Below are 20,333 nucleotides of genomic sequence, written 5' to 3'. Positions count from 1 at the left end.
TATTCTCTGTCTTTTGTACTATATCACTATTGGATCCCAGAAGCCTTTTCCTTCCTTAAAAGACAAGTCTTTCCCATTACAGCTCAGAAAAATTCTGCTAAGCAGCATTCTGGAAACAATTTCCATACCCTCAAACAAGCCTTTCACCTCCCTACCAGGCTGATCACTCAGTTATTCTTACATATTTTGGCAATAATTAACATATCACACTTTAGTCACAAAACCTGAATTAAGGAACAGGAGTGCTGGACTGAGTAACTCCACAGTAAATATAAATCAGGGCTGTATTGTCTCCTGTACCTGGGCCATCTGAAAGACTAAGACAAGCCATACAGGAATCTCTTCAGTGTAACTTTCAAGAGAAATTCCAGAACTATTTATGATTTTCCCAACACCATATACACTAACTTTAGAAATTATCCCTAGGTCAGGGATTGATCCAATTAAAAGAGTAGAACATCTATCTATTCTCTTTCACCTCCCTATCTGTTCTCTTTCATCTCTCCTTCTCTCTCCTTCTTCCTCTCTCTTTTTCCCTCAAACCCTCTGCTTAAAAAGCAGAACACAACTTCCATTTACCCATCACGAATCTGCATACTCAGGACATCCAAGTCTCTCTTTCTTCTGTATTCAAACACAACACACCTTACCTCTTCACTTTCTCTGACTCTCTATTACCATCACAAAAATAAACATATCCTTTGGTATCCCTTCAAATGCTAATCAATAACTCCCAAGAATTGAGACACTGTAACTTTAGCATAGTGCTCATTATAAGATTCAGTTCATAGTACAAATTGGTAAACTGAGGTAACCACTGAGTATTGAACAAAACCCATGGTGCAGTCAGGTTTACAATGAGCTTTTGCTTACATTCAAACAACACTTAAAGCACATGTTTTAGCAACAATTTACATAAAAATCATACTTAAAGGAATATCATAAAGCATGTAGTATTACAGGGTCTATTTTTTCAATTACAAGATTTGAAACCTTTTAAGCACTATAAACCTTAAAGAAAGCCTTTTGACCAGTAGGCTGCTTATCTATTTTCAAGAGCAGGGAATCAAATTTAATAATGAAGTTAGTCAATTTTAATACACTGATATGGAAAACCATTTATGATAACTTTTAAACCCAAAAAAATAATTTGATCAATTTAAACAGATACACCTCTGGCCACACCTTGATAGCCTAAGCCCAGAGGATCTCAGACAGACCCCCCCCCCCACTCACTAAATGCCTGAGTGCAAGGAGTCATGTCCACGCTCTTTGAAAAGGATACTTCTAAGTTAAACTTGGAGTCCTCTCATCCTCAGGGCCCCCTTCCCGAACCCAGGGGTTCACCATTTGCACCCCTATAACAACTGTACTGCTAAAAAAAGAACCTGTTTTACAAGATATCCATGACTTTTCTATCAGCTTTTACTTGCTTGAACATCTCTTTAAAAACTCTGAAGTATACAATTAAAATATACTCATCTTTAAACTCTTTCAGATCTTACTTATGTACTGTGTTGCTATATCAGTTCCTAAGTATCAAAGTGGAACAATTAAAAGTATTTCTTTCTTCTTCCTATTTGCAAGGAAGAGTTTAATAGCTTGTGGACAATTTCCCCTAAGGCTGCCTCACTTGATTTAGGTTTTTATGACTTAACAACCTTGTCTCATCTCTCTTTACCAAGTGAGGTCACCTACAATTTAAAATTTAGCATGTACCAAAATCTTCGTAATAAATTATTTTCAACAAACTTTAGTTTGAACTCCACAACTCCCAAATAACTTTAAGTCCTCTAGTAATCTTTCAGTATATAAACAACTGAATTTCAAAGCCATTTACTTTTATTCCTTTCAGACCTCTGTTTAAACAGAATAGAACCTCTAGTTCAGTTTCCTTTTACCTTAGGCATTGCTTACATAACCGATTAAATTCCATCAATATTATTCTGATTTATCATTTGTTCTAGAATTCACACCTGTTATTTCTTTATCAATTACTCTTATTTCCTCTGGCTTCTCTTCCTTTACCATTATTGCAAAAAGAGGAAAGGTACTATATTTAATTGTATGTAATGTTACTAGCTTTTTGGGCAGGTCAAATTTTCTCTTGTTAATTTCATACAGTTTGCATATCATATATTCTTAACCTATTGAAAACTTAATTCTCTTTATAGTCCAAATGCATACATATTTTGTATTCATTCATCATTGCTTTCTAGCAATTTGAGTCTAAATGCATGTTAATCTCTAGATCACAAATTCTTTCTTATACATTGCACACATTTTTACCAAATTTTCAGTACCTGTATTATTAAAATCCATGCACAGATTAACTACTTTAAAAACTTCTTGTGTATCATATGATTACATGTTGCTAGTTCTGACAGCACATACATCTCATTTTAAAATCCCAAGTTTAAATTCTAGAATAAGTTCTCAATAATAATATTACAACTTTTTCTGAATGACTTTTACATCTACAAAGTAGCCAATACAATTTTTGACCTTATAGAATAAACATTGCCTCTCTGTGTCTGGATATTAACCACATTTAGACAATTCTCAATTCACTGAAACCAAGGCTTAACAAACTTCTAACCATGAGTTTTTGTGCTCAATAAAATCTGGTTAATATTTCACATTTGACTGACAGTTACCACAATGAATAAAATTACATTGTACCATATCAACATCATTAGCAATCCTCAACCCTTAAAATCAGATCTTAAGTGAAAATGCTACAAATTGTGGAGTAAAATCTCCCTTTTCTGCTCTGAATTTTTCTTTTTCACTCCTTTGGGGGCCCATCCAAAGGAAGAAAGAGGAAAAATCATTTAACAGATATTTCCTTTTGTCCTCTGCTGAGGATTTTTGACTGTGGGAAGTTCAATCTTTCAACTCCCCCTCTTTTTCTTTTTTAATGTCCAATTTAAGAATACATAGAGACAAGACTGTGACAAAGACAACAATAAACAAAAACATACAACCTTATGACAAGCATGCTTTAAAAGGAAAAAAAAATCAGTTCTTTAGGATCCATGTTTAAAAAGAAATATTTGCATTGAGAAAGCTCATTAAAACAGTTGCAGCACACTGCCCCTTCAACTGAGGCTACTCAGGTACAGTGACCAGCCATCTGATTGGCTGAGCTGACTTCCTTGTCCCCTAACTCTCCCTGTGCTTTACACTCTGATTGACCTAACCAGTCTCTCTTTGGTTGTGATTTCTAACAAAATGCTTCTTGTAGCACTAAACAAACTGCTATCTGTTTACAGTGGGCATTGGAAGTGAGCTGTTCATTAGGCTGGCTGTGTTTCTTAAGGAAAGAACTTTGAACTTTCAAATCCTCTCTTATTCAGATGTTAAATCTGCCACCAGGTCTGAGAGGTTTATTTAGAATCCTCTCCCTATTCAAATGTTGTCCTCTGCTGGAGTAGCACAATTCCTCCAGTCTGAACTTTAAGTCTGCAGCCCCAGCGGCACAGTTTCTCCAGTCTGGGAGGTTAGAAATGTAGATGTGGGAAAGGGAATTGCAGAATGTTTGCAGTTTTCCCCTCTGAACTCGCCTTGAAGCTGGGGAAACCAGCAAGCACCAGGTTGACTCTCCCTGGCTCATGATAAGGACTGAAATAACACCAAAGACACAGACCCAGCCAGGACACACAAAAGACGAACTAAGGATGGTTTAAACCTGACATATTCCTGACTGGCCAAGACAACACAAGACAAAGGTGCGCACACTCACACTCACTTGCCTGGGGGAGCCCAGACAGATCCCAAACAATTAATATGGGGATCCTGCCTCAGTCCTCTCTCTCCTCCCCACCTCCAGTGTGTCCACTGGCCTTCCTCAGGGGACTCGAACCCCTGACTTGGGGCCTCAATCCCCAAGAAAATCCAGCTGGACTCGAATCAACCAGACAGACTCCAAAGACAGAACTCGAACCTTTTGCTTTGGGGTCCTGTGAGACCTCGAATCTCACCAGTTCCCGTAGTAATTCCAAGGGAATAGAGAGATTAATTGGTCTACATGGCCTGCCAGTCACACACAGCACTTGCTCCCAGGGTTTCCGACCTTTGTCCGCATGGTTCAAAAGGAACTGCGTACTTTGCCCAGTCCTCACTCAGAAACAGGTAGAAGGGGTGCCCGTGGCTGGTAAGCTTGGCATAGGTTCCTCCGTATCAATCCCAGAGCGGTGGGCCAAGCCGAACCACTTAGCTGTATGCTTACCAGGGCATCACCTTCCCCATCAGTTCAATCACACATCCACACACACGCAGAAGGGGACCTGTGGCAGGCTCCCTCCTCATACAATGCAAGCACACAATCACACAACCACATGCACAGGCCACTCAACCCCAGATCTCCTCACCCTCTTGGCTCTTCTGGCAGTTGGTCTTTTCCTGGCCATGAGAGATGAGCCCCCATATGTTGTACCCAAATTTTAATACCTAACCCAGGGTCATGGCTGAAGGAAGAATCACACTGACAATGCAATATGCAAGAAGAGGCTCATTCTTTAGTAGCAATAATAGCTAGGGTCCCTAGGCAGAGAGAGGTGCCTGAACCTACCCCTTGGAATTCTCAGCCAAGAGTTTATATAGAAATGTTTGGGGAAGGGGGTTGGTACATACATAATTATCAAGGTAGTGTCAGGGACAGGTGGTCAGGAAGCATCTGGGGAGGGGGGCCTGTTTCAGGGTCAGGGGTCTGGAAGCATTTGGCAAATATACATTAAATAGGCAAATATTGTAAAGCAGGCAAACATAGACAAACATTCCTCAAGAAGGTTAATATTCATCAGATAAGATAGCTTCAGTTTTAGGTTTATGATAGGGGGAGATAAGGAAGACTGTGCTAGGAAACCTTGGGGGCTGGGGGTAGCTTGCCCAGGCCAGAAATAGTTCAGTAGACTGCCAGACTGATTTTTAAATCCAACACTCTTTGTAGCATTTTGTCTTTTTTTTTAGTCTTTGGATAGTCTTATAGTTTTAATGTGAAAGCAATGGATCCAGGAGTCTTTTCCTTTGTTCTAAACATTTGTGGGATTTGTTAACACTGCCTGGACTGATCCTTTCTAGGATAGTTGTGTACTCCCAGTCTAGAGGAAATTTTTGGTTTAGACTAAATCATCAGATTGAAAATCGATATAGAAACAACAAGTCCAAACTGTGTATTAATGCTTGTTTCATGTAATTCTTTTAGCCATCTCTGGAGTGATCGCTATGTGAGGAAACAGAAAGGTTTCCTTCCAGTAGTGAGGCATACACTGGGGAGAAAGGTTTAGCACAAGAAGAAATATTGACCAAACATTTTATAAAATGATACATATAATTCCCCACTTCATGTCTATTAAAGGTACAAGAGAACTAAAGGCAAAATATCAGGCAATTTGAGGTGAGTTCCAGTACAAAGAATCACTATCATGGTCTTAAGTCTCCTGTTTATCCTCTCAACTTGTAAGCCAAAAAAGAATTTATTATAGTCATAGTGAAATAGTAAGCAAAGGTAATATAAGAGTGCTTATCAAATTTAACTGACATCAGTTCTCTGAAATGTAGTAACCTGGCACCAATGTCAGCAAGTTTCATCTTAGACCTCAGATTTCTCTTGTAGTTGTTTACTCTCCAAAAACATCTTTTCTCAGATATCCAAAAATATGTCTCTTGTTTATTAGATTTGCTTCTTTGGTTCCAAATTGCTCATAGAAATTATCCAAATGTTTCTGCTAAAATAATTTTCAAAGCAGATTTCAAAGCAAATTAGTACAGCTTTTCAAATATTCTTTCTCCAGTTGTGGAACCTAGAAAGAATCAGAATTAAAAATCCTGACCCCTATATGACATCATGGGCCCGACCTTTATATGACATTATGGTGAAATAGAATTATCCACAGGAATCCCAAACCTTGCACACCTCCAGTCTCCAGGGACTGACCTTATCTACCTTGGGAAAACCTTCCTCTTCTCCCTAGGATCTCTTCCCTTCAGGAATTTGCCTTATCTACCTTAGGATATTCCCCTTATCTACAAGATTTCCTAACCTAAGGACTTTTCTCTACCCTATTCCATTCTGAGGATTACTCCATAAAAACTCTAGCCCAGGCACAGCTCGGGGTCCCTCACTAACTTTTCGTGAGAGACCCTAGCTCGAGCTAGACAATAAAGTCCCTTTGCATATTGCATTGTTGGCTCAAGACTCATTTATTGGGATACTTCTCTGGGCATAACACAATAACTAGTTAAGATGGTGAAAATCATCCAAAATCTTGTGCTCTCAATCTTATTTAACAAGTGAACAATCTGTAGCTCACAATAACTAGTTGAGTTGGTAAAAATCATCCAAAATCAGGAACTAATAATATACTTGAAATTAAGAAAAATAAGGTTTTTACATGCCTCGATAGAATTATTTACATTTGGACAAAGAAGATAGTATAATTTGTTGCTTTTTAAATAATATCAGTTACAGTTACAATTCTAAGAGCTTTTACTTCAAATGGTAAGAACTGAATGAACTTAATCTTGCTCTCCTGGAATTGCAAAAATCAATAACTTTCCCAACATTTACTAAGATTTAAGAAATTTTACTTGGCATCTTTTCATTTGATTTTCTTCTCTTCTTAAATTATAACTCATCCTGGCATGAAGATCAATTTTCAGAAATTGTTCCTGTATTATAGACAAACTTATAAATTCTCAGTAATCTTATTTCATTGTTTAGAAATTCTAAAATAAAAACAAGCTCTTTTTCATACAGTTGATGACTTTACCCAGACAAACGTCTTCAAAAAAACTTTATAAGTATATAAATAAAATATTTTTTCCTTTTCACTTTTTCACATAGTACTGACCAACCCTTTATTTTCTCTTTCCCTTATTGAAAAGACTCATATACTATACAGAGAATAAGACATTTTAATATCTAAGTTACTGTTTTATTTGTCAACCTGATAGGTGTAAGGTGGTATCTCAGCATTATTTTAATTTGCATTTCTCTAATCAAGAGTGAATCAGAACATTGTTTCATTAATCCATATTTAAAAAAAAAGAATTTACCATTTAAGTACTAGATATAATATAATGCTTTATCCAATTCATGTCCATCATTATTTTATTTCATCATATAAATTGATAAACTAAAACAAAATCTCAGGTCTTACAGTTTGTGCAATCACATTAAGAACATAGTACAAATTGCTTAGCATGGAATTTTACATCCAATTGATGAAATAATTCTTTTTCCAAAAGCATGTATTTTAATAGAATTCCAAACTAATAGATGTTTGATCTTAAACTTACTCTTCTAAAACTTTCTCTTTTTTGGAACTGGTACATATATGTATGTGTGTGTGTGTGTGTGTGTGTGTGTGTGTGTGTGTGTGTGTATCGTGTTCACTTTGTCCTTGATTGTGTACAATGTTAGTGCTTAATCACTTCTTCTTTTACAAATATATAATAATTTCAAATATTACCAGTTATTGAAATATTGCATTTTACTAAGAAGTTAATAATTTAAGCTTATCTCCCATCAAAAGTGAAGGTGATCCTTCTAATGATATTTAAATTAACAGAAATCTTTGTTATACCAAAATTTAAATTCAATCTACTACTTTTAGGATGTGATTGTGAACATAATATTAGTTTAATTAAATGTAAATTAAGAAATAGTACATTTTTACTGTATACTTTTAAAAATCTGATAGTAAAGCAAATTATTATCCTTTATCATTTATAAAATTTCCCTCATTCTTTTCATGGTCCCCAATGATTTGATTTAGGAATTCCATTGATTGGTAGCATAATTTCTAGAGTTAGAATATATGCTTTAATTAAAATCATCAACAACAAAAATATTAATTAGAGCTAAGGGATTACTCTATTTGAAAAATACTGTCTAATGGAGACTATAATTTTCTGAAGGTGTAACTTTTTCTTATTCTCCTTTTCTTTTAGTTTTCTTACCTTGATTTATCACTTATTACTTTTTTAGTTGCTTATTGACTTCAGTACAACTTTTTCTTCTTTGTGATGATAATAGGGCTTGCTTGGTGTCCTTTAGAAAAGATTTGAACATAGATTTATGGTGTTAATCAAATCTTCAAACAACAGGCTGGTTGTTTTAGAAAGCAGAGATTCAAAAGAAAAGTTATTTCCAATATGAAAACATCAATTAAGTCTCATTTTATTTTACCTGAATGGAAACCATTCATGATATATCTAAAAGTTTAAAACCCTTTAAATGTTGTAGTTGTAGATTTTATATTTCCATTAATTTTTTACTATTCATCAACTTATTATAACTTGTTTAAACATTGAAACAGAGTTGAGCTTTTAACCACCAGGTTTTGCCAATCATCCTATGTCATCAATATAACATTTTAATTCTCAATCATCCAATCATCATCAATATAACATTTTAATTCAATCCTTTCAAGTACTAGGGTCACTACACACTTGTCTTACAGTTTTATTCATTTATAGGGATAAATTGTGTTTAAAAATTATTTTAAAAGTTATAACAGGAGCATGATGGAGCTCAGGCTTATCAGGACATAGTTTTGTAATAGTTCAGAGGAATTTAAAATGTTGTAGTATATAGTATAATTTAGATGAAGTTCTTCCAGTCAGAAGATAATTAACTTAAAAATTTTATCAGACAACATACTATATGCCTAATATTTGCCAAATATAGAAACATGAAATTATCAAAACTTATAGTGATAAATACTTTCAACACAGTTTGCTGGTAAACAGCAGTATCTGTAACTTTGTGAAGTGTAATGAAAAGAAAATTCATGTCTTTAGGCAACTTACCAATGCTGAACTATGATTTCCATATTGAGAACTTGAAAGTTTTCCAAATTTCATATTCTAAATATTAATAGCACAATTTCAGAGTCAAATTTTGTCACTTTCAAACAACAATGGAAATCAACCACCTTATAATTATTAACCTTTAACATACTCATTACTTTGAAAGAGGCATAATTTAGAAATTTTCCTGTCCAGAAATTAAAGTATTTCTGTTTGTTATATACTTAGTTTCCAATTGTTTTAATATTTGTCTTTTGCCTCAGTCCTATCTCAATATGGCTATTCATTGATATTAGGGAGAGAGAGAAAAAATTTTAAAAAGCACTTGTAAACTTATAAACATGTTTAAATAATGCTAAAAGTTTTAATATTCACAGTTTCCTCTTTCTACCCCGACAACCCATGACTGATCAGTCTGAGAGTAGAGGCATGGCATGAGCTAAACATCTTATTGATGTGAATTGGCACCAAACGCAGTCAGCGTAGACAACAATATTCTTTTCAGTAATATGTCCAGATGAGAATTAAAATCTCTAAAAAATTTTGGCTTGGAATGAACCTGGTTAATAATTTTATTTATGTTCTCATCTAATTTGGGGGTGTTTTCCCCTCCAGAGGATTCTATTGTTTGACTAAACCCAAGTCTTTAACTGATTAGCAAGCTTACTTAAAAACATTGTATGTAGTTTAAAAAATAGTTCTTTAAAAATCAAATCACTTTTAGAGCTTATATATAATTGATAAGAGACAGACACACACAAAGACATAAAAACAGAGCAATTTTAAAAATCTTTGCTCTTAATACACACTTAGAGACCATTCAAGATAGGAGCTATAAATTAGCCCTTTAAATAACACACACAAACACATACAGAAAATACATTAATTAATCTGAGAATTCTTGTTAAAAGGCAAAGGAAATCAAGATAAAGCGTCCTCCTTTCATAGAAACTGTAATTCTGCATAGAATCCTAAATAAATCTTCAAACTAGCAGTATGATTCTGTACAGAACTCTAAAACTGGAGACAGAATTAATCCTCAAAGGCAAACAAAAATACTGACAATGGAATGAACCTCAAACCCACCAAAAAACAACAACACATGAACAGAAACAAGGTGGTAATGGAATATCCCTCAAGCCCACCAAATTCTTAGGAATTACATAAAATTTAACTAAAATATTTTAAGAAAAGGAAGCACCTATAAAAGGAATCCTAAAATCAGGTTGCTTCTTAAAAAGCAGAGGTAATTTACCTACCTCAGAAATAGGTGTCTTAGCTTAGTTGGTGTCCTGGACCAGCATCCTTCAGGAAAGGGGATTGCTGAGACTTTTTAAGAAACTCTTCTGAAGAGGCACATGAATAAAGAGTCAGAACTTCATCTCTGGGGTCACCAATTGTAAAAGAAAAATAACTCTAAAGAAGCAATTTTGTGAGTCAAACTGATGTTTATTTTTAGATCAGTAATCAAATGTCAGGGACAGATATACATCGAATACTTATTAATACATTGAGATTTGAACTTCCCAAACTTTTATAGTCTATTAAAAAGTCAGATTATACAAACTCACCCCACAAAATAGATTCAGCTGAATATTTCTTCTGGAGGTGTGTGGCAACCAGAATTTCTTTTTTTTTTTAGGTTTCCTTCTTTAAAAAAGTAAAGTTTTCTTATTTTGTGGCTGATTACATGATTTCTGTTTCATATATGGGAATAGCCAAGGTCATTCTGTAGCTTTGAAGTCAACTGAGATGACATAAATCTGGATATATGCCAGAGCTCTGAAGACAAGTGCACAACTTGCCTTGGCAAAGGCACTTCACAAGACACTGCAGAGGATTTTCCTTGATATTTAACTCACAACATAATTGTTTACTGATACTGATGCCCATTTATTCAATCAGCAATTGGAATTTTTTTACTTACTATTAAATCTATGATTACAATTGATCATTATATTATTGGGTATCTAGTAGGATTACATACAGAGGGCATAATTCTAAAAAAAACCCCATAAAACAATGACTATAAACTGATCAAAGTTCCGTAATTAGGTTATCTTTTACAGTGCCAAGCACTATTCTAAGTGCTAAGAATACAAAGGGAAAAAACCTCTATTTACCTTCATAGAAATCAGTCAAAATTGGAGAGAGAACATGAAAACAACTAAGTAGATACAAGATAGATACAGAATAAATGAAAGATTCCTTCAACCTAGAGAAAGTACCGTAATTAAGGGGATTTAGGAAAAGTTCTCATTTAAAGATTGAATTTTATGTGAGACTTGAAGGAACCTCAGAAATCCAGGAAGCAGAGCTGAGAAGGGACAGAATTCCAGGCATCTGTGACAACAACTGAAAATATTTTGAGTCAAAGGATGGAGGAATGTCTTGCTTGAGGAAAAGAACAGATGTCAGTGTCACTGAATTGCTGAGCATGTGGGGAAAAGAGAGAGTCAGGTTGTGAAGGGTTTTGAATGTCATTATTGCCATTTGTTCTATCTCTCAGAAGTATTTAAGGTGTATTCCCTTTAATCTTCAAATATATATGTTTTTCAATGATCTAGGAAGCAATTTAGTTATACTTGCTTACTTCCATTTGAAGAATATTTTTGGTAATACATTTCAACCAATGTACCTATGAGATTATAGAAGATAACTTCAGGAGAACAAAAGATCTCTCAATGGGAAATCAATTCTCTAATATATCATTTACATATCTCAAAGACCCTGCGTGGTCTTGTATATAAACTGAGTTATGCTATTTAAAGAAATAATGTGTGCCATTGTATAATTTCTTATAATTATTAAGATTAATTATGCTGAATATATTCTCTGACAAGCTTCCCAGTGAAGTAAGCAAGTCATTTATCAGGATGCCAGTTAAATTAAGGGACTCAGTATTCTTCACTAAAGCAGAAAAGATATGTAATTAGTATATAATTTATAAACTTTATCTTATATGTATTTTATAATATTTTATTTTGCTGGGATTTACTGTAAATTTACATGAAAATAAGATTTGCATTTCAAATAATTTTCCTCTCTATTTCAATAGTATTGCCTCTGCTTTTAAACCAGAACTTCTTTCTCTTTAACTTCAAATCATTTCTTTCATTTATGCCTGCAAAAAAACATTCAACTTCCTTCTGTGGGCAAAGCATTCTTTCAGTCCTCAAAGAATATCTGCACCTATGATTTCAAGAATATAAGGAAGTTCTAGTGAAAAAACTTCCCTACATCAATACAGATTAGAAACTTAGATAGTGTTAGAGTTGCTTAAATCTTAGAGAAGTCAAATGAATGACCCAGTCATACAACCACTGTGTGTTAGAAGTAACACATGTACTGAGGACTGCCCTGACACAAAGGTTTGTTTACAGAACATGATAAGCTTCAATTTCCAAAACCAGAAAATACTCGATATTTATAAACCCAAAGTGAAACAAGTGCTGCAAAAAACTTCCCTCTGGAGAAATGGAAGGTATAAGTTAGATATTTCAAAGCATAACTGAAAAAGATGAAGAGCTCTCTCAAGATTTCTCAGGAGCCTTACCATGAATACATTTAAGTAAAAGAACAATCCCTATGTGGCGATGCTTAGAAGATACTAACTGGAAAAGCAGGAAAAGACTACAATCAAATATATTAATATCTGATCAAAACAAGGGAAAGTTGCTGTCTCTGCAACCTTTGATACTACCATTTCTTCTCTTCTCCTGGATACTCTCTGCCCATCCAGAAATTCAGAAAATCCAAGCTTGCTTGGACAAATTGTTTCCTCCAAGTAGGTCTATATTATCTTTATGATACACAGGCAGTGCATTTGAGAGCGTACAGATAGATCTACTTTTCATGAGCCCAGGAAAACTAACTTAATTTGCTCCAGTCAGCAAATCTAATCTTATGATTTAACATTAGGAAACCTCTGAGCTATTCAAACTTCCCTTGATTTCTTTATAGAACCTCTTTATATTCCTTCCAAAATCATGATATCTCCATGTGCCATCATCTTTACTACTTGCATTTGTGACTTAGGTCAGTTATTTTACAAGTTCTATTGAATGCATACTTTACAGTCAACATTAAGCTCAATTCCTTTTATAAAGTGGTACAAGTGCCTTCAAAGAATAATATTGTTGTTCTAGTGTGAAAGTAGAAAATAGCAAACTTTAAAAATAGTTTGAACTTGGTCATGGAAACCAAGACATAAAAGCAAAACTGCAAAAGAAAGAATAAGTAGCTGGAACATGTGACATTTTAAAATCTAAATTGAAAAAGTATATGTATAAATATGTATGTGTGTATATGCATATATATTGTATAAAGACATGTTTTGTACAGTTTAAAAAGAACTGGTTCTGCAATCAGAGGACCCAGATTCAAATTCCCCTACTGATATTTACTTTCTGTATAACCCCAGACATAAAATAAGTGGGTTGGGCAAGATAGGGTCTAGGATTACTTTCAACTCTAGATCTACTTTCTTTGTTCTGCTTTTAACACATACAAGCTGAATGAACATAGGCAAAATACTTAACTTTTTGGTGAAGAAATGTTGTTATAAAAGTTGTAGAAAGTTTTCTGATTTCCATTGATAGTGTCTCCTCACAAGTGAGTTCCCTATACCATGAAATGACATTTCTGATACATAACTAAACAATCTTTCTTTGATGATAGGTAGGTAATTAGGTAGATAGAGATTGATAAATCAAGAGACGAAAAACACTGCACCTATGGGCTGTCTTTATTTCTCTATTCTTTGTCTTTATTTCTATTATCAAATATATAGAGATGATTACAATATGTGTTGTATGTTATCTTCAGTATTTATCAATACTATAATCTACCTGTAGATATATTATGTCAATGTTTAATGATGAGAGTTTGGAAAATATTTATTTAATAGTTATCTCTAAGATCTCTGAAAAACAAAATAATGTAGTAGATTGAGACTAGATTTGGACTGAAGAAGAACAAATTAAAGCCCTGCATCTAATTTGTTATGTATATGTGACCCGTGGCAATGCACTTACTTTCTCCCATAGAACTGTAAATTAGAGAGGATGCCAACTTGAATTGATAGACCATGTCTTTTGTCAATGAAAATAGCAAATGTCATCCCTTATATAATTTTATATAAATGTCATATTTATGTACTTAAGAGCTAACTGCTCTCAAGAAGGATTATCAAGTGATACAGAATGTAAGAGATCTTTGCTTTTTCATGGATGAATCTCTTTCAACACTTTCCAAAAATTGCTCCCCTTTTTTGCTCTGGAATACTACCAATAGATAGAAATACAAATACAAATAAATCCATGAATCACATGGTCTTTCATATTACAGGGAACAGACTTAGGTAAAGATTATTTCAAAGGTACAAAGAAGCTCATCTATTTCCTAAGTAATCCATCTTTATTTTATAACCAAACTTTGTTATAAAATAGTCCCTTCTAATACTTTGGCATTAGTTGCTATTTAATAAATTCTTCATTAATATATTATATGTATATTGGTTAAGAAGTAAGGGGAAGATGGGTTTCTATGTTATTTCTTACAGAGATTTGGATAATAAATGCTGAAAACAATTATAATAGTGAGGCATAATTATACTTTCATCTTCATAAATATTTATTTACCAGTTCACATATATTCAAACTGTGCCTCTATAATATTATAGTTAAGTATGACTATTGCTCTACCATTTAGTCCCAACAATGTCTTTTAGGATTTTACAGAATTTGAAAATAAAACATTATATATGAAAGCTACCTAAACAGACTACATAATCCATTAAGTGCCTTAAGATGAATTATTTTACAAAAATATAGGACTTTAATATTTTAATTTCATTTGCTTTTTGTTTTCTTCAGATAATTTACAACAAGTGTCTGAGGCACGTGTGTATGTACAAGTTCTGAATGTCAATGACCATGCTCCTGAATTCTTCCAATACTATGAGACATATGTTTGTGAAAAAGCAAATGCTGGAGAGGTAAGAAACTAATCACTTGTTCAATGACTATAATTTTTAATACTAATATTGTATAATAAACTTCCTTTTATTAATAACATTTCAGCATTATACACACATCATGTATATGAAAAGTTTATTATTTCATTGCCCTAGCCATAAGCTCCACAATAGTAAATGGAAAGTTTTATTAAAATGATCTCTGAAGTCTCCATGAACTCTCTTATAGTATGCATCATTTTTCTTCAATGGCAATTTGTAACACTCCCATGAATGTTATTCTGTTTCTTCTGCCAAAGGAATGATCTTTCATGTGGAAATGGCAGAAAAAATTGATTAATAGAAGTTGCTATGTAAGATAGGCAAAAATATGTAGGAGACAGAATCACCTATGTGTCCTAAATGACTTTAAGTCACATGACTCAGATGATATATATCTTAGAGTGACTAGAACTAACAGATGTAATTACTTAGCCACTATCAATAATTTTTTTTTTTAAAAAAACCCTTACCTTCCATCTTGAAGTCAATACTTTGTATTGGCTCCAAGGCAGAAGAGTGGTAAGGGAATGGGGGTCAAGTGACTTGCCCAGGGTCCCACAGCTGGGAAGTGTTTGAGGCCGGATTTGAACCTAGGACCTCCCATCTCTAGGCCTGGCTCTCAATCCACTGAGCTACCCAGCTGCCCCTCCACTGTCAATAATTTTTGAAAGATGTTGGAGAATAGAAGTTCCATGAGAGTGGACAGAATTTATAAGTTTTCTAAAAATAGATAAATATTGACTCCAAAAATTATAGACCAGTGAAATTACTTTGATTCTTGTCTAATTTATAGAATTTTTAGTTAGGATCCATTGCTATTAATTAAAAGTGGGGCTTATAGACAAATTAGATGAGCTACTTCAGTTTGCCTCAATTTTCTTCAATAAAACGAGGGTAATAATAGCCTAGTTGTATGAAAATCAAATTAGATAAAACACTTAGCATACATAGGTATTTTATAAATATTAATTATGTCATCATCATCACCATCAGTCAGTCATAATAGTAATATCTATTGTTTTTAAAGACATTTCTCCCTCCTCAAAAATGTTTTCATGTCTTGGCCTAAATGAGCATCATGGCATCCTATCTATTTAGCAGAATATAATTTGTCTCTGCTAACAAGTGTAGCGTGAGTGCTAACTGTCTCCTACAGCAGGAATACTGAGTTGTCATAAACCCGCTGAAGAACACATGCTGCAGGTCTATTTAGAGAAGATAAGCCATGTTCAAAGTGGAACATCACAGAAGGGAAAGAAAGGACATTTTCTTCTCCTTGCCCCCAGGAAGGAAGTTGTTTCCATAGCTTCTAATACCAGAAGGAAGAGTCAAGTTCAGAATTTTCCATTGTTCCCTTCCCTCCAGGCATGTGCCCTGTCCAACTACAGAGAACAGAAAAGCCCTCTGGTCCCTTCCACATGGTGCCTCCATGTGGCTAGACAGCAGGCTTGCTCTTCACTTTGATGCCTTTTCTGCCATCGAGATCTTCACAGGAAAGTGCCAATGGAGCCCATCAGTTCCTTCTAGAAGAATTCCTTCTGAGTTCACATAAATGCTTAGGATCCTAACTTATGTCTGTTAGTTAATGAACCTTCTCCTTCATAGAGGGATGATAGCTCTTCTGTTCAATTATCCACATAAAAATACATTCAGAGAATAAGTTAAATTTGAGTGCCATCTATGTGCCTGGTAGTCTGCACAGTGATCTGTCACTAACTTTGTACAAGTCTCTTTCTTTATTATTTTATTTTCCTCATCTGTCATATATTCCGCCTCTCTCTCAGGGTTGTTTGAAGGAAATAAATGGACATTTACAGTGCTTTGAAGTCATAAACTTTTATACAAATTCAAGTGGTATAAGGAAAGACAGTCATTTAAAGAGTCAGAATCCTTTAAGACTGTGGAGAAATGCTGCTTTTTAACTATTTAATATTTTTAAATGTTATATGAAAGGCATATATTTGAAACAATTGTTTTCATACAGAGTAATGATAATCAAGATTTGCTAGCACAAAAGCAATCTATAAATGTTCTACCCTTTGGATTTAGACATGGTTAAATATGGTTTTCCCAGACATTCAACAAGAATTTATTAAGCGTTTACCATAATTTCTAATCTATGGACATTCAAATACAAATAAAAAGGAAATCCTTGTACTCAAAGAGCTTATTTAAAAGCAGACAAAACAAAAACAAAAATTCCTTACTACCTGTCTTTATAACAACTCTTGAACTGAAAGGTAAGAGCTAGGTGAGTGAGCTTAATGACGTGCCCTGGGTATTAGGGGTAGGAAGTATCTCAGGTCAGAGTTGAATGCAGGTCCTTCAGACTCCAGAGTTGGCAATCTATCCACTGAGCCCTTCAAAGAATTTATATTTAAATGTGGGAATACACCTCATAAAAAGAGACTGAAAACCTGGGGAGAAACAAAAGGGACCTGATATGTCTATGTTATCAGGAGTCCAGAGCACAGCATGGAGAGCAATGTGAGAGAGAATACTCTTTAAGCAGATATTCTAAGGAGCTTTCCATTGGAGGAACTTTCTGAGCCAAGTGAAAAGCTGTCAGCTATGAGGATCTGGGATTCATATAAGCTTTCCTGGAGACACATGAAGGATTATAAGGCCCCATTTGGGCTCTCTTGCTCTTCTTTCCTACTCCTTTTTAAACTCTTATCTTCTGTCTTAGTATCAATTCTAAGTAGGAAGAGAGGCAAGGGCTAGGCAGTTGGATTAAATAAATTGCTCAGGTTCACACATCTAGGAAGTATCTGAGGCCAAATTTGAACCCAAAGTCTTTCCTACTCCAGGCTTGGCACTTTACCCTATGTGCTATGAATACCTCCTCTCTTCCCCTTGGGCTCTATTTCATGTTTAATTCAGTCACCCAGGGTACAGGGATATGCTGAAGCCAGCTTTGGTTCCTAAGAGTCAATCTGTTAAATTTCCAGTGTAAATATTTATAGATCAGTGGGTGATTTATTTTTTGATTGTCAAAACTTAAGAAAATTGTGGAGAAAATATTAATGACACAAATTAAATTTAAACATATATCACATGTTTCACAGAGCCAGTTGCAAAACATTTACCAGCACACTCATAGGACTTTAGACAATCCCTTAGCTTCGACATCACAAATTTAGATTTCTTCTCCTCCCCACTTCTTTTTTTGTGCTGGATGAAAATAATTTTACTTGTCAAGAAAGATTCAGTAGTTGAGATGGATCAGTGAAGAGGAGTAATATTTTTCTTTCCTCTTTCTATCATATTTTTAGCCTAGTTGTCATTAGAATTAATATATACTAAAGAATCACAATTGAATTGCATTTCTTGACTTTTTTCCTCTACCAACTGGTTATATAATCATCTGTCAATGTTTAAGAAATAGCTTTTACTTTCAAGTTTTCTCTTTCTAAAACTCTTTGAAAGTAACACATAATTTCGATTTAGCCTTTGGAATTGGTTCAAACTAAAGAATTACATTTAGACTTACCAATTGAAAAGGTAGCTTATACACAATGAAAATAAGATAAAATAAAATGGGCAGTTTGGGTAATGTTCTTACAAACCTTCTGTCTCCTTCAATGGATTTTCTGAATAGGATTTTCACTATTCTCTTATGTTACAATTCTCCACCCACATATAATTCACATATTGGCTAGTGATTTTACCTTGTGAAATCAATCATTCAGTTGAAAGTACTTAGCCTATTACTTTAATATTGCATTAACTAGGTCTTGCTCTGTATTGTGTCAGACTAATAAAACTCTCAAGATAAGCATCAGAGTGTACATTTGTCTGCAAGCCTGATTCCTCCTGTCTACTCCCCTTCTCTCCCTTTTCTGCATGGGATACATTTGTTGCCATAAAATAACAAACATTTATGTCATCCAATTTATGGTATATTAATAGACTGAGCTAAATGGATATAGTTTCTAAAAATAATGTGGAACATAATACCAGAAAATAACCCATTACATTTATCATGAATCATTATGATCATCAATTAAAGGTCTGTGAAGTACAGTATTATTATTATATTACTATCTAAAATATAATTATGCATTATTTTAAAATAGCATATTAAATCATAATTATTAATAAGATACATTTGCATACAATTTTATTATTTGCAAAGTGCCCTACATATGTAATCTCATCTAATCCTCACAAGAATCCTGTGAGGAAGGTGCTAATATTGTCTTCAATTTACAGATAAGGAAATTGAGATAGATAGAAATTGTGACTGATCCATGATTATAGTTAGTAATTGATGTCAGATTTGAATTCAAATCCTCCTAATTTCAAATCCAGAGCCATAACTACTGTCTGCTCTCTTTAGTTACCTCTTTTGCATATTGGGATTGGTATACTTCCCAAAACAACTGAAGATTTATTCAAAAAACTTTCATAGGTTAGACAAAAGATATGTACATAGGTGGTAAGACACTGTTCTTTTGAGACAACTAAGTGGCACAGCAGTTAAAGTACTGCTCCTGCAGTCAGGAAGACATGAGTTTAAATCCTTCCTTGGACACTTAACAGTTGGATGACCCTAAACAAATCAGATAACCTCTATATGTCTCATTTTTTCCACTATGAGATGGAAATAATAATAGCATCTACCTCACTGGGTTGTGGTGAAATAATATTTATAAAGTGCATAGGATAGTACTTGATACGAAGCAGGCACTTATTTTTTTTTTAATTTTAAACCCTTAACTTCTGTGTATTGACTTATAGGTGGAAGAGTGGTAAGGGTAGGCAATGGGGGTCAAGTGACTTGCCCAGGGTCACACAGCTGGGAAGTGTCTGAGGCCAGATTTGAACCTAGGACCTCCTGTCTCTAGGTTTGGCTCTCAATCCACTGAGCTACCCAGCTGCCCCTGAAGCAGGCACTTATTAAATATTAAGTTCCTTCATCCCTTTTGGAAAGTATTTCCCAGAATTCTGTATGAGAGTATAAGAATAGATCACATCACCTAGGAAGTGGGAAGGAAGGGTGTAGCAGAATGCCTGTTGGTTGAAGAATCAGTTTACAAAGATAAAGATAGAAAAAGCCATGGAAGGTAACTCCCTTAGTGACATTTGCCTTGGGTTTGAGACTTTCCCCAGGTCTTTCCTAGTTTTGTGGTCTCTCAACCTGTGTCCTCAGCTCTAAATTGGGGCTAATAATAGTGGCGTGTTTGATGGTGTACGAGACTGTGGTTGCTGGCGCTTTCTACAACTTCGACTTAGAGGCATAGGGTGAGAGCTGAGATGTATCATTTATTCAGTGAAGAGTGAGTTATCTTTGTTGCGAGGGCTTGCCAAACTCTTTTCAGGATGGCTTCTCTCTCTCTCTCTCTCTCTCTCTTTCTCTCTCTCTCTCTCTCTCTCTCTCTTCTCTCTCTCTCTGTCTCTCCCCTCTCTCTCTCTCTGTCTCTCCCCTCTCTCTCTCTCTGTCTGTCTCTGTCTCTCTCTCTGTCTCTCTGTCTCTCTGTCTCTCTGTCTCTCT

At 34.5% G+C, this 20,333-nt stretch overlaps 1 protein-coding gene across 1 annotated transcript in view; it reads left to right on the top strand.

Moving 5' to 3' along the window:
• CDH19 (cadherin 19) overlaps positions 1 to 20,333 on the top strand; it is a 94,291-nt gene that overhangs the window by 50,292 nt on the left and 23,666 nt on the right. Inside the window, exon 8 of the mRNA XM_044658088.1 lies at positions 14,694 to 14,815. Within this exon, the coding sequence (XP_044514023.1) occupies positions 14,694 to 14,815 (122 nt within the window). The remainder of the gene's footprint in view (positions 1 to 14,693; positions 14,816 to 20,333) is intronic.

Source organism: Gracilinanus agilis, chromosome 1 (genome assembly GCF_016433145.1).
Source record: "Gracilinanus agilis isolate LMUSP501 chromosome 1, AgileGrace, whole genome shotgun sequence".
NCBI classification, from domain to species: domain Eukaryota; kingdom Metazoa; phylum Chordata; class Mammalia; order Didelphimorphia; family Didelphidae; genus Gracilinanus; species Gracilinanus agilis.
This window is presented reverse-complemented; position numbering and strand designations above follow the sequence as displayed.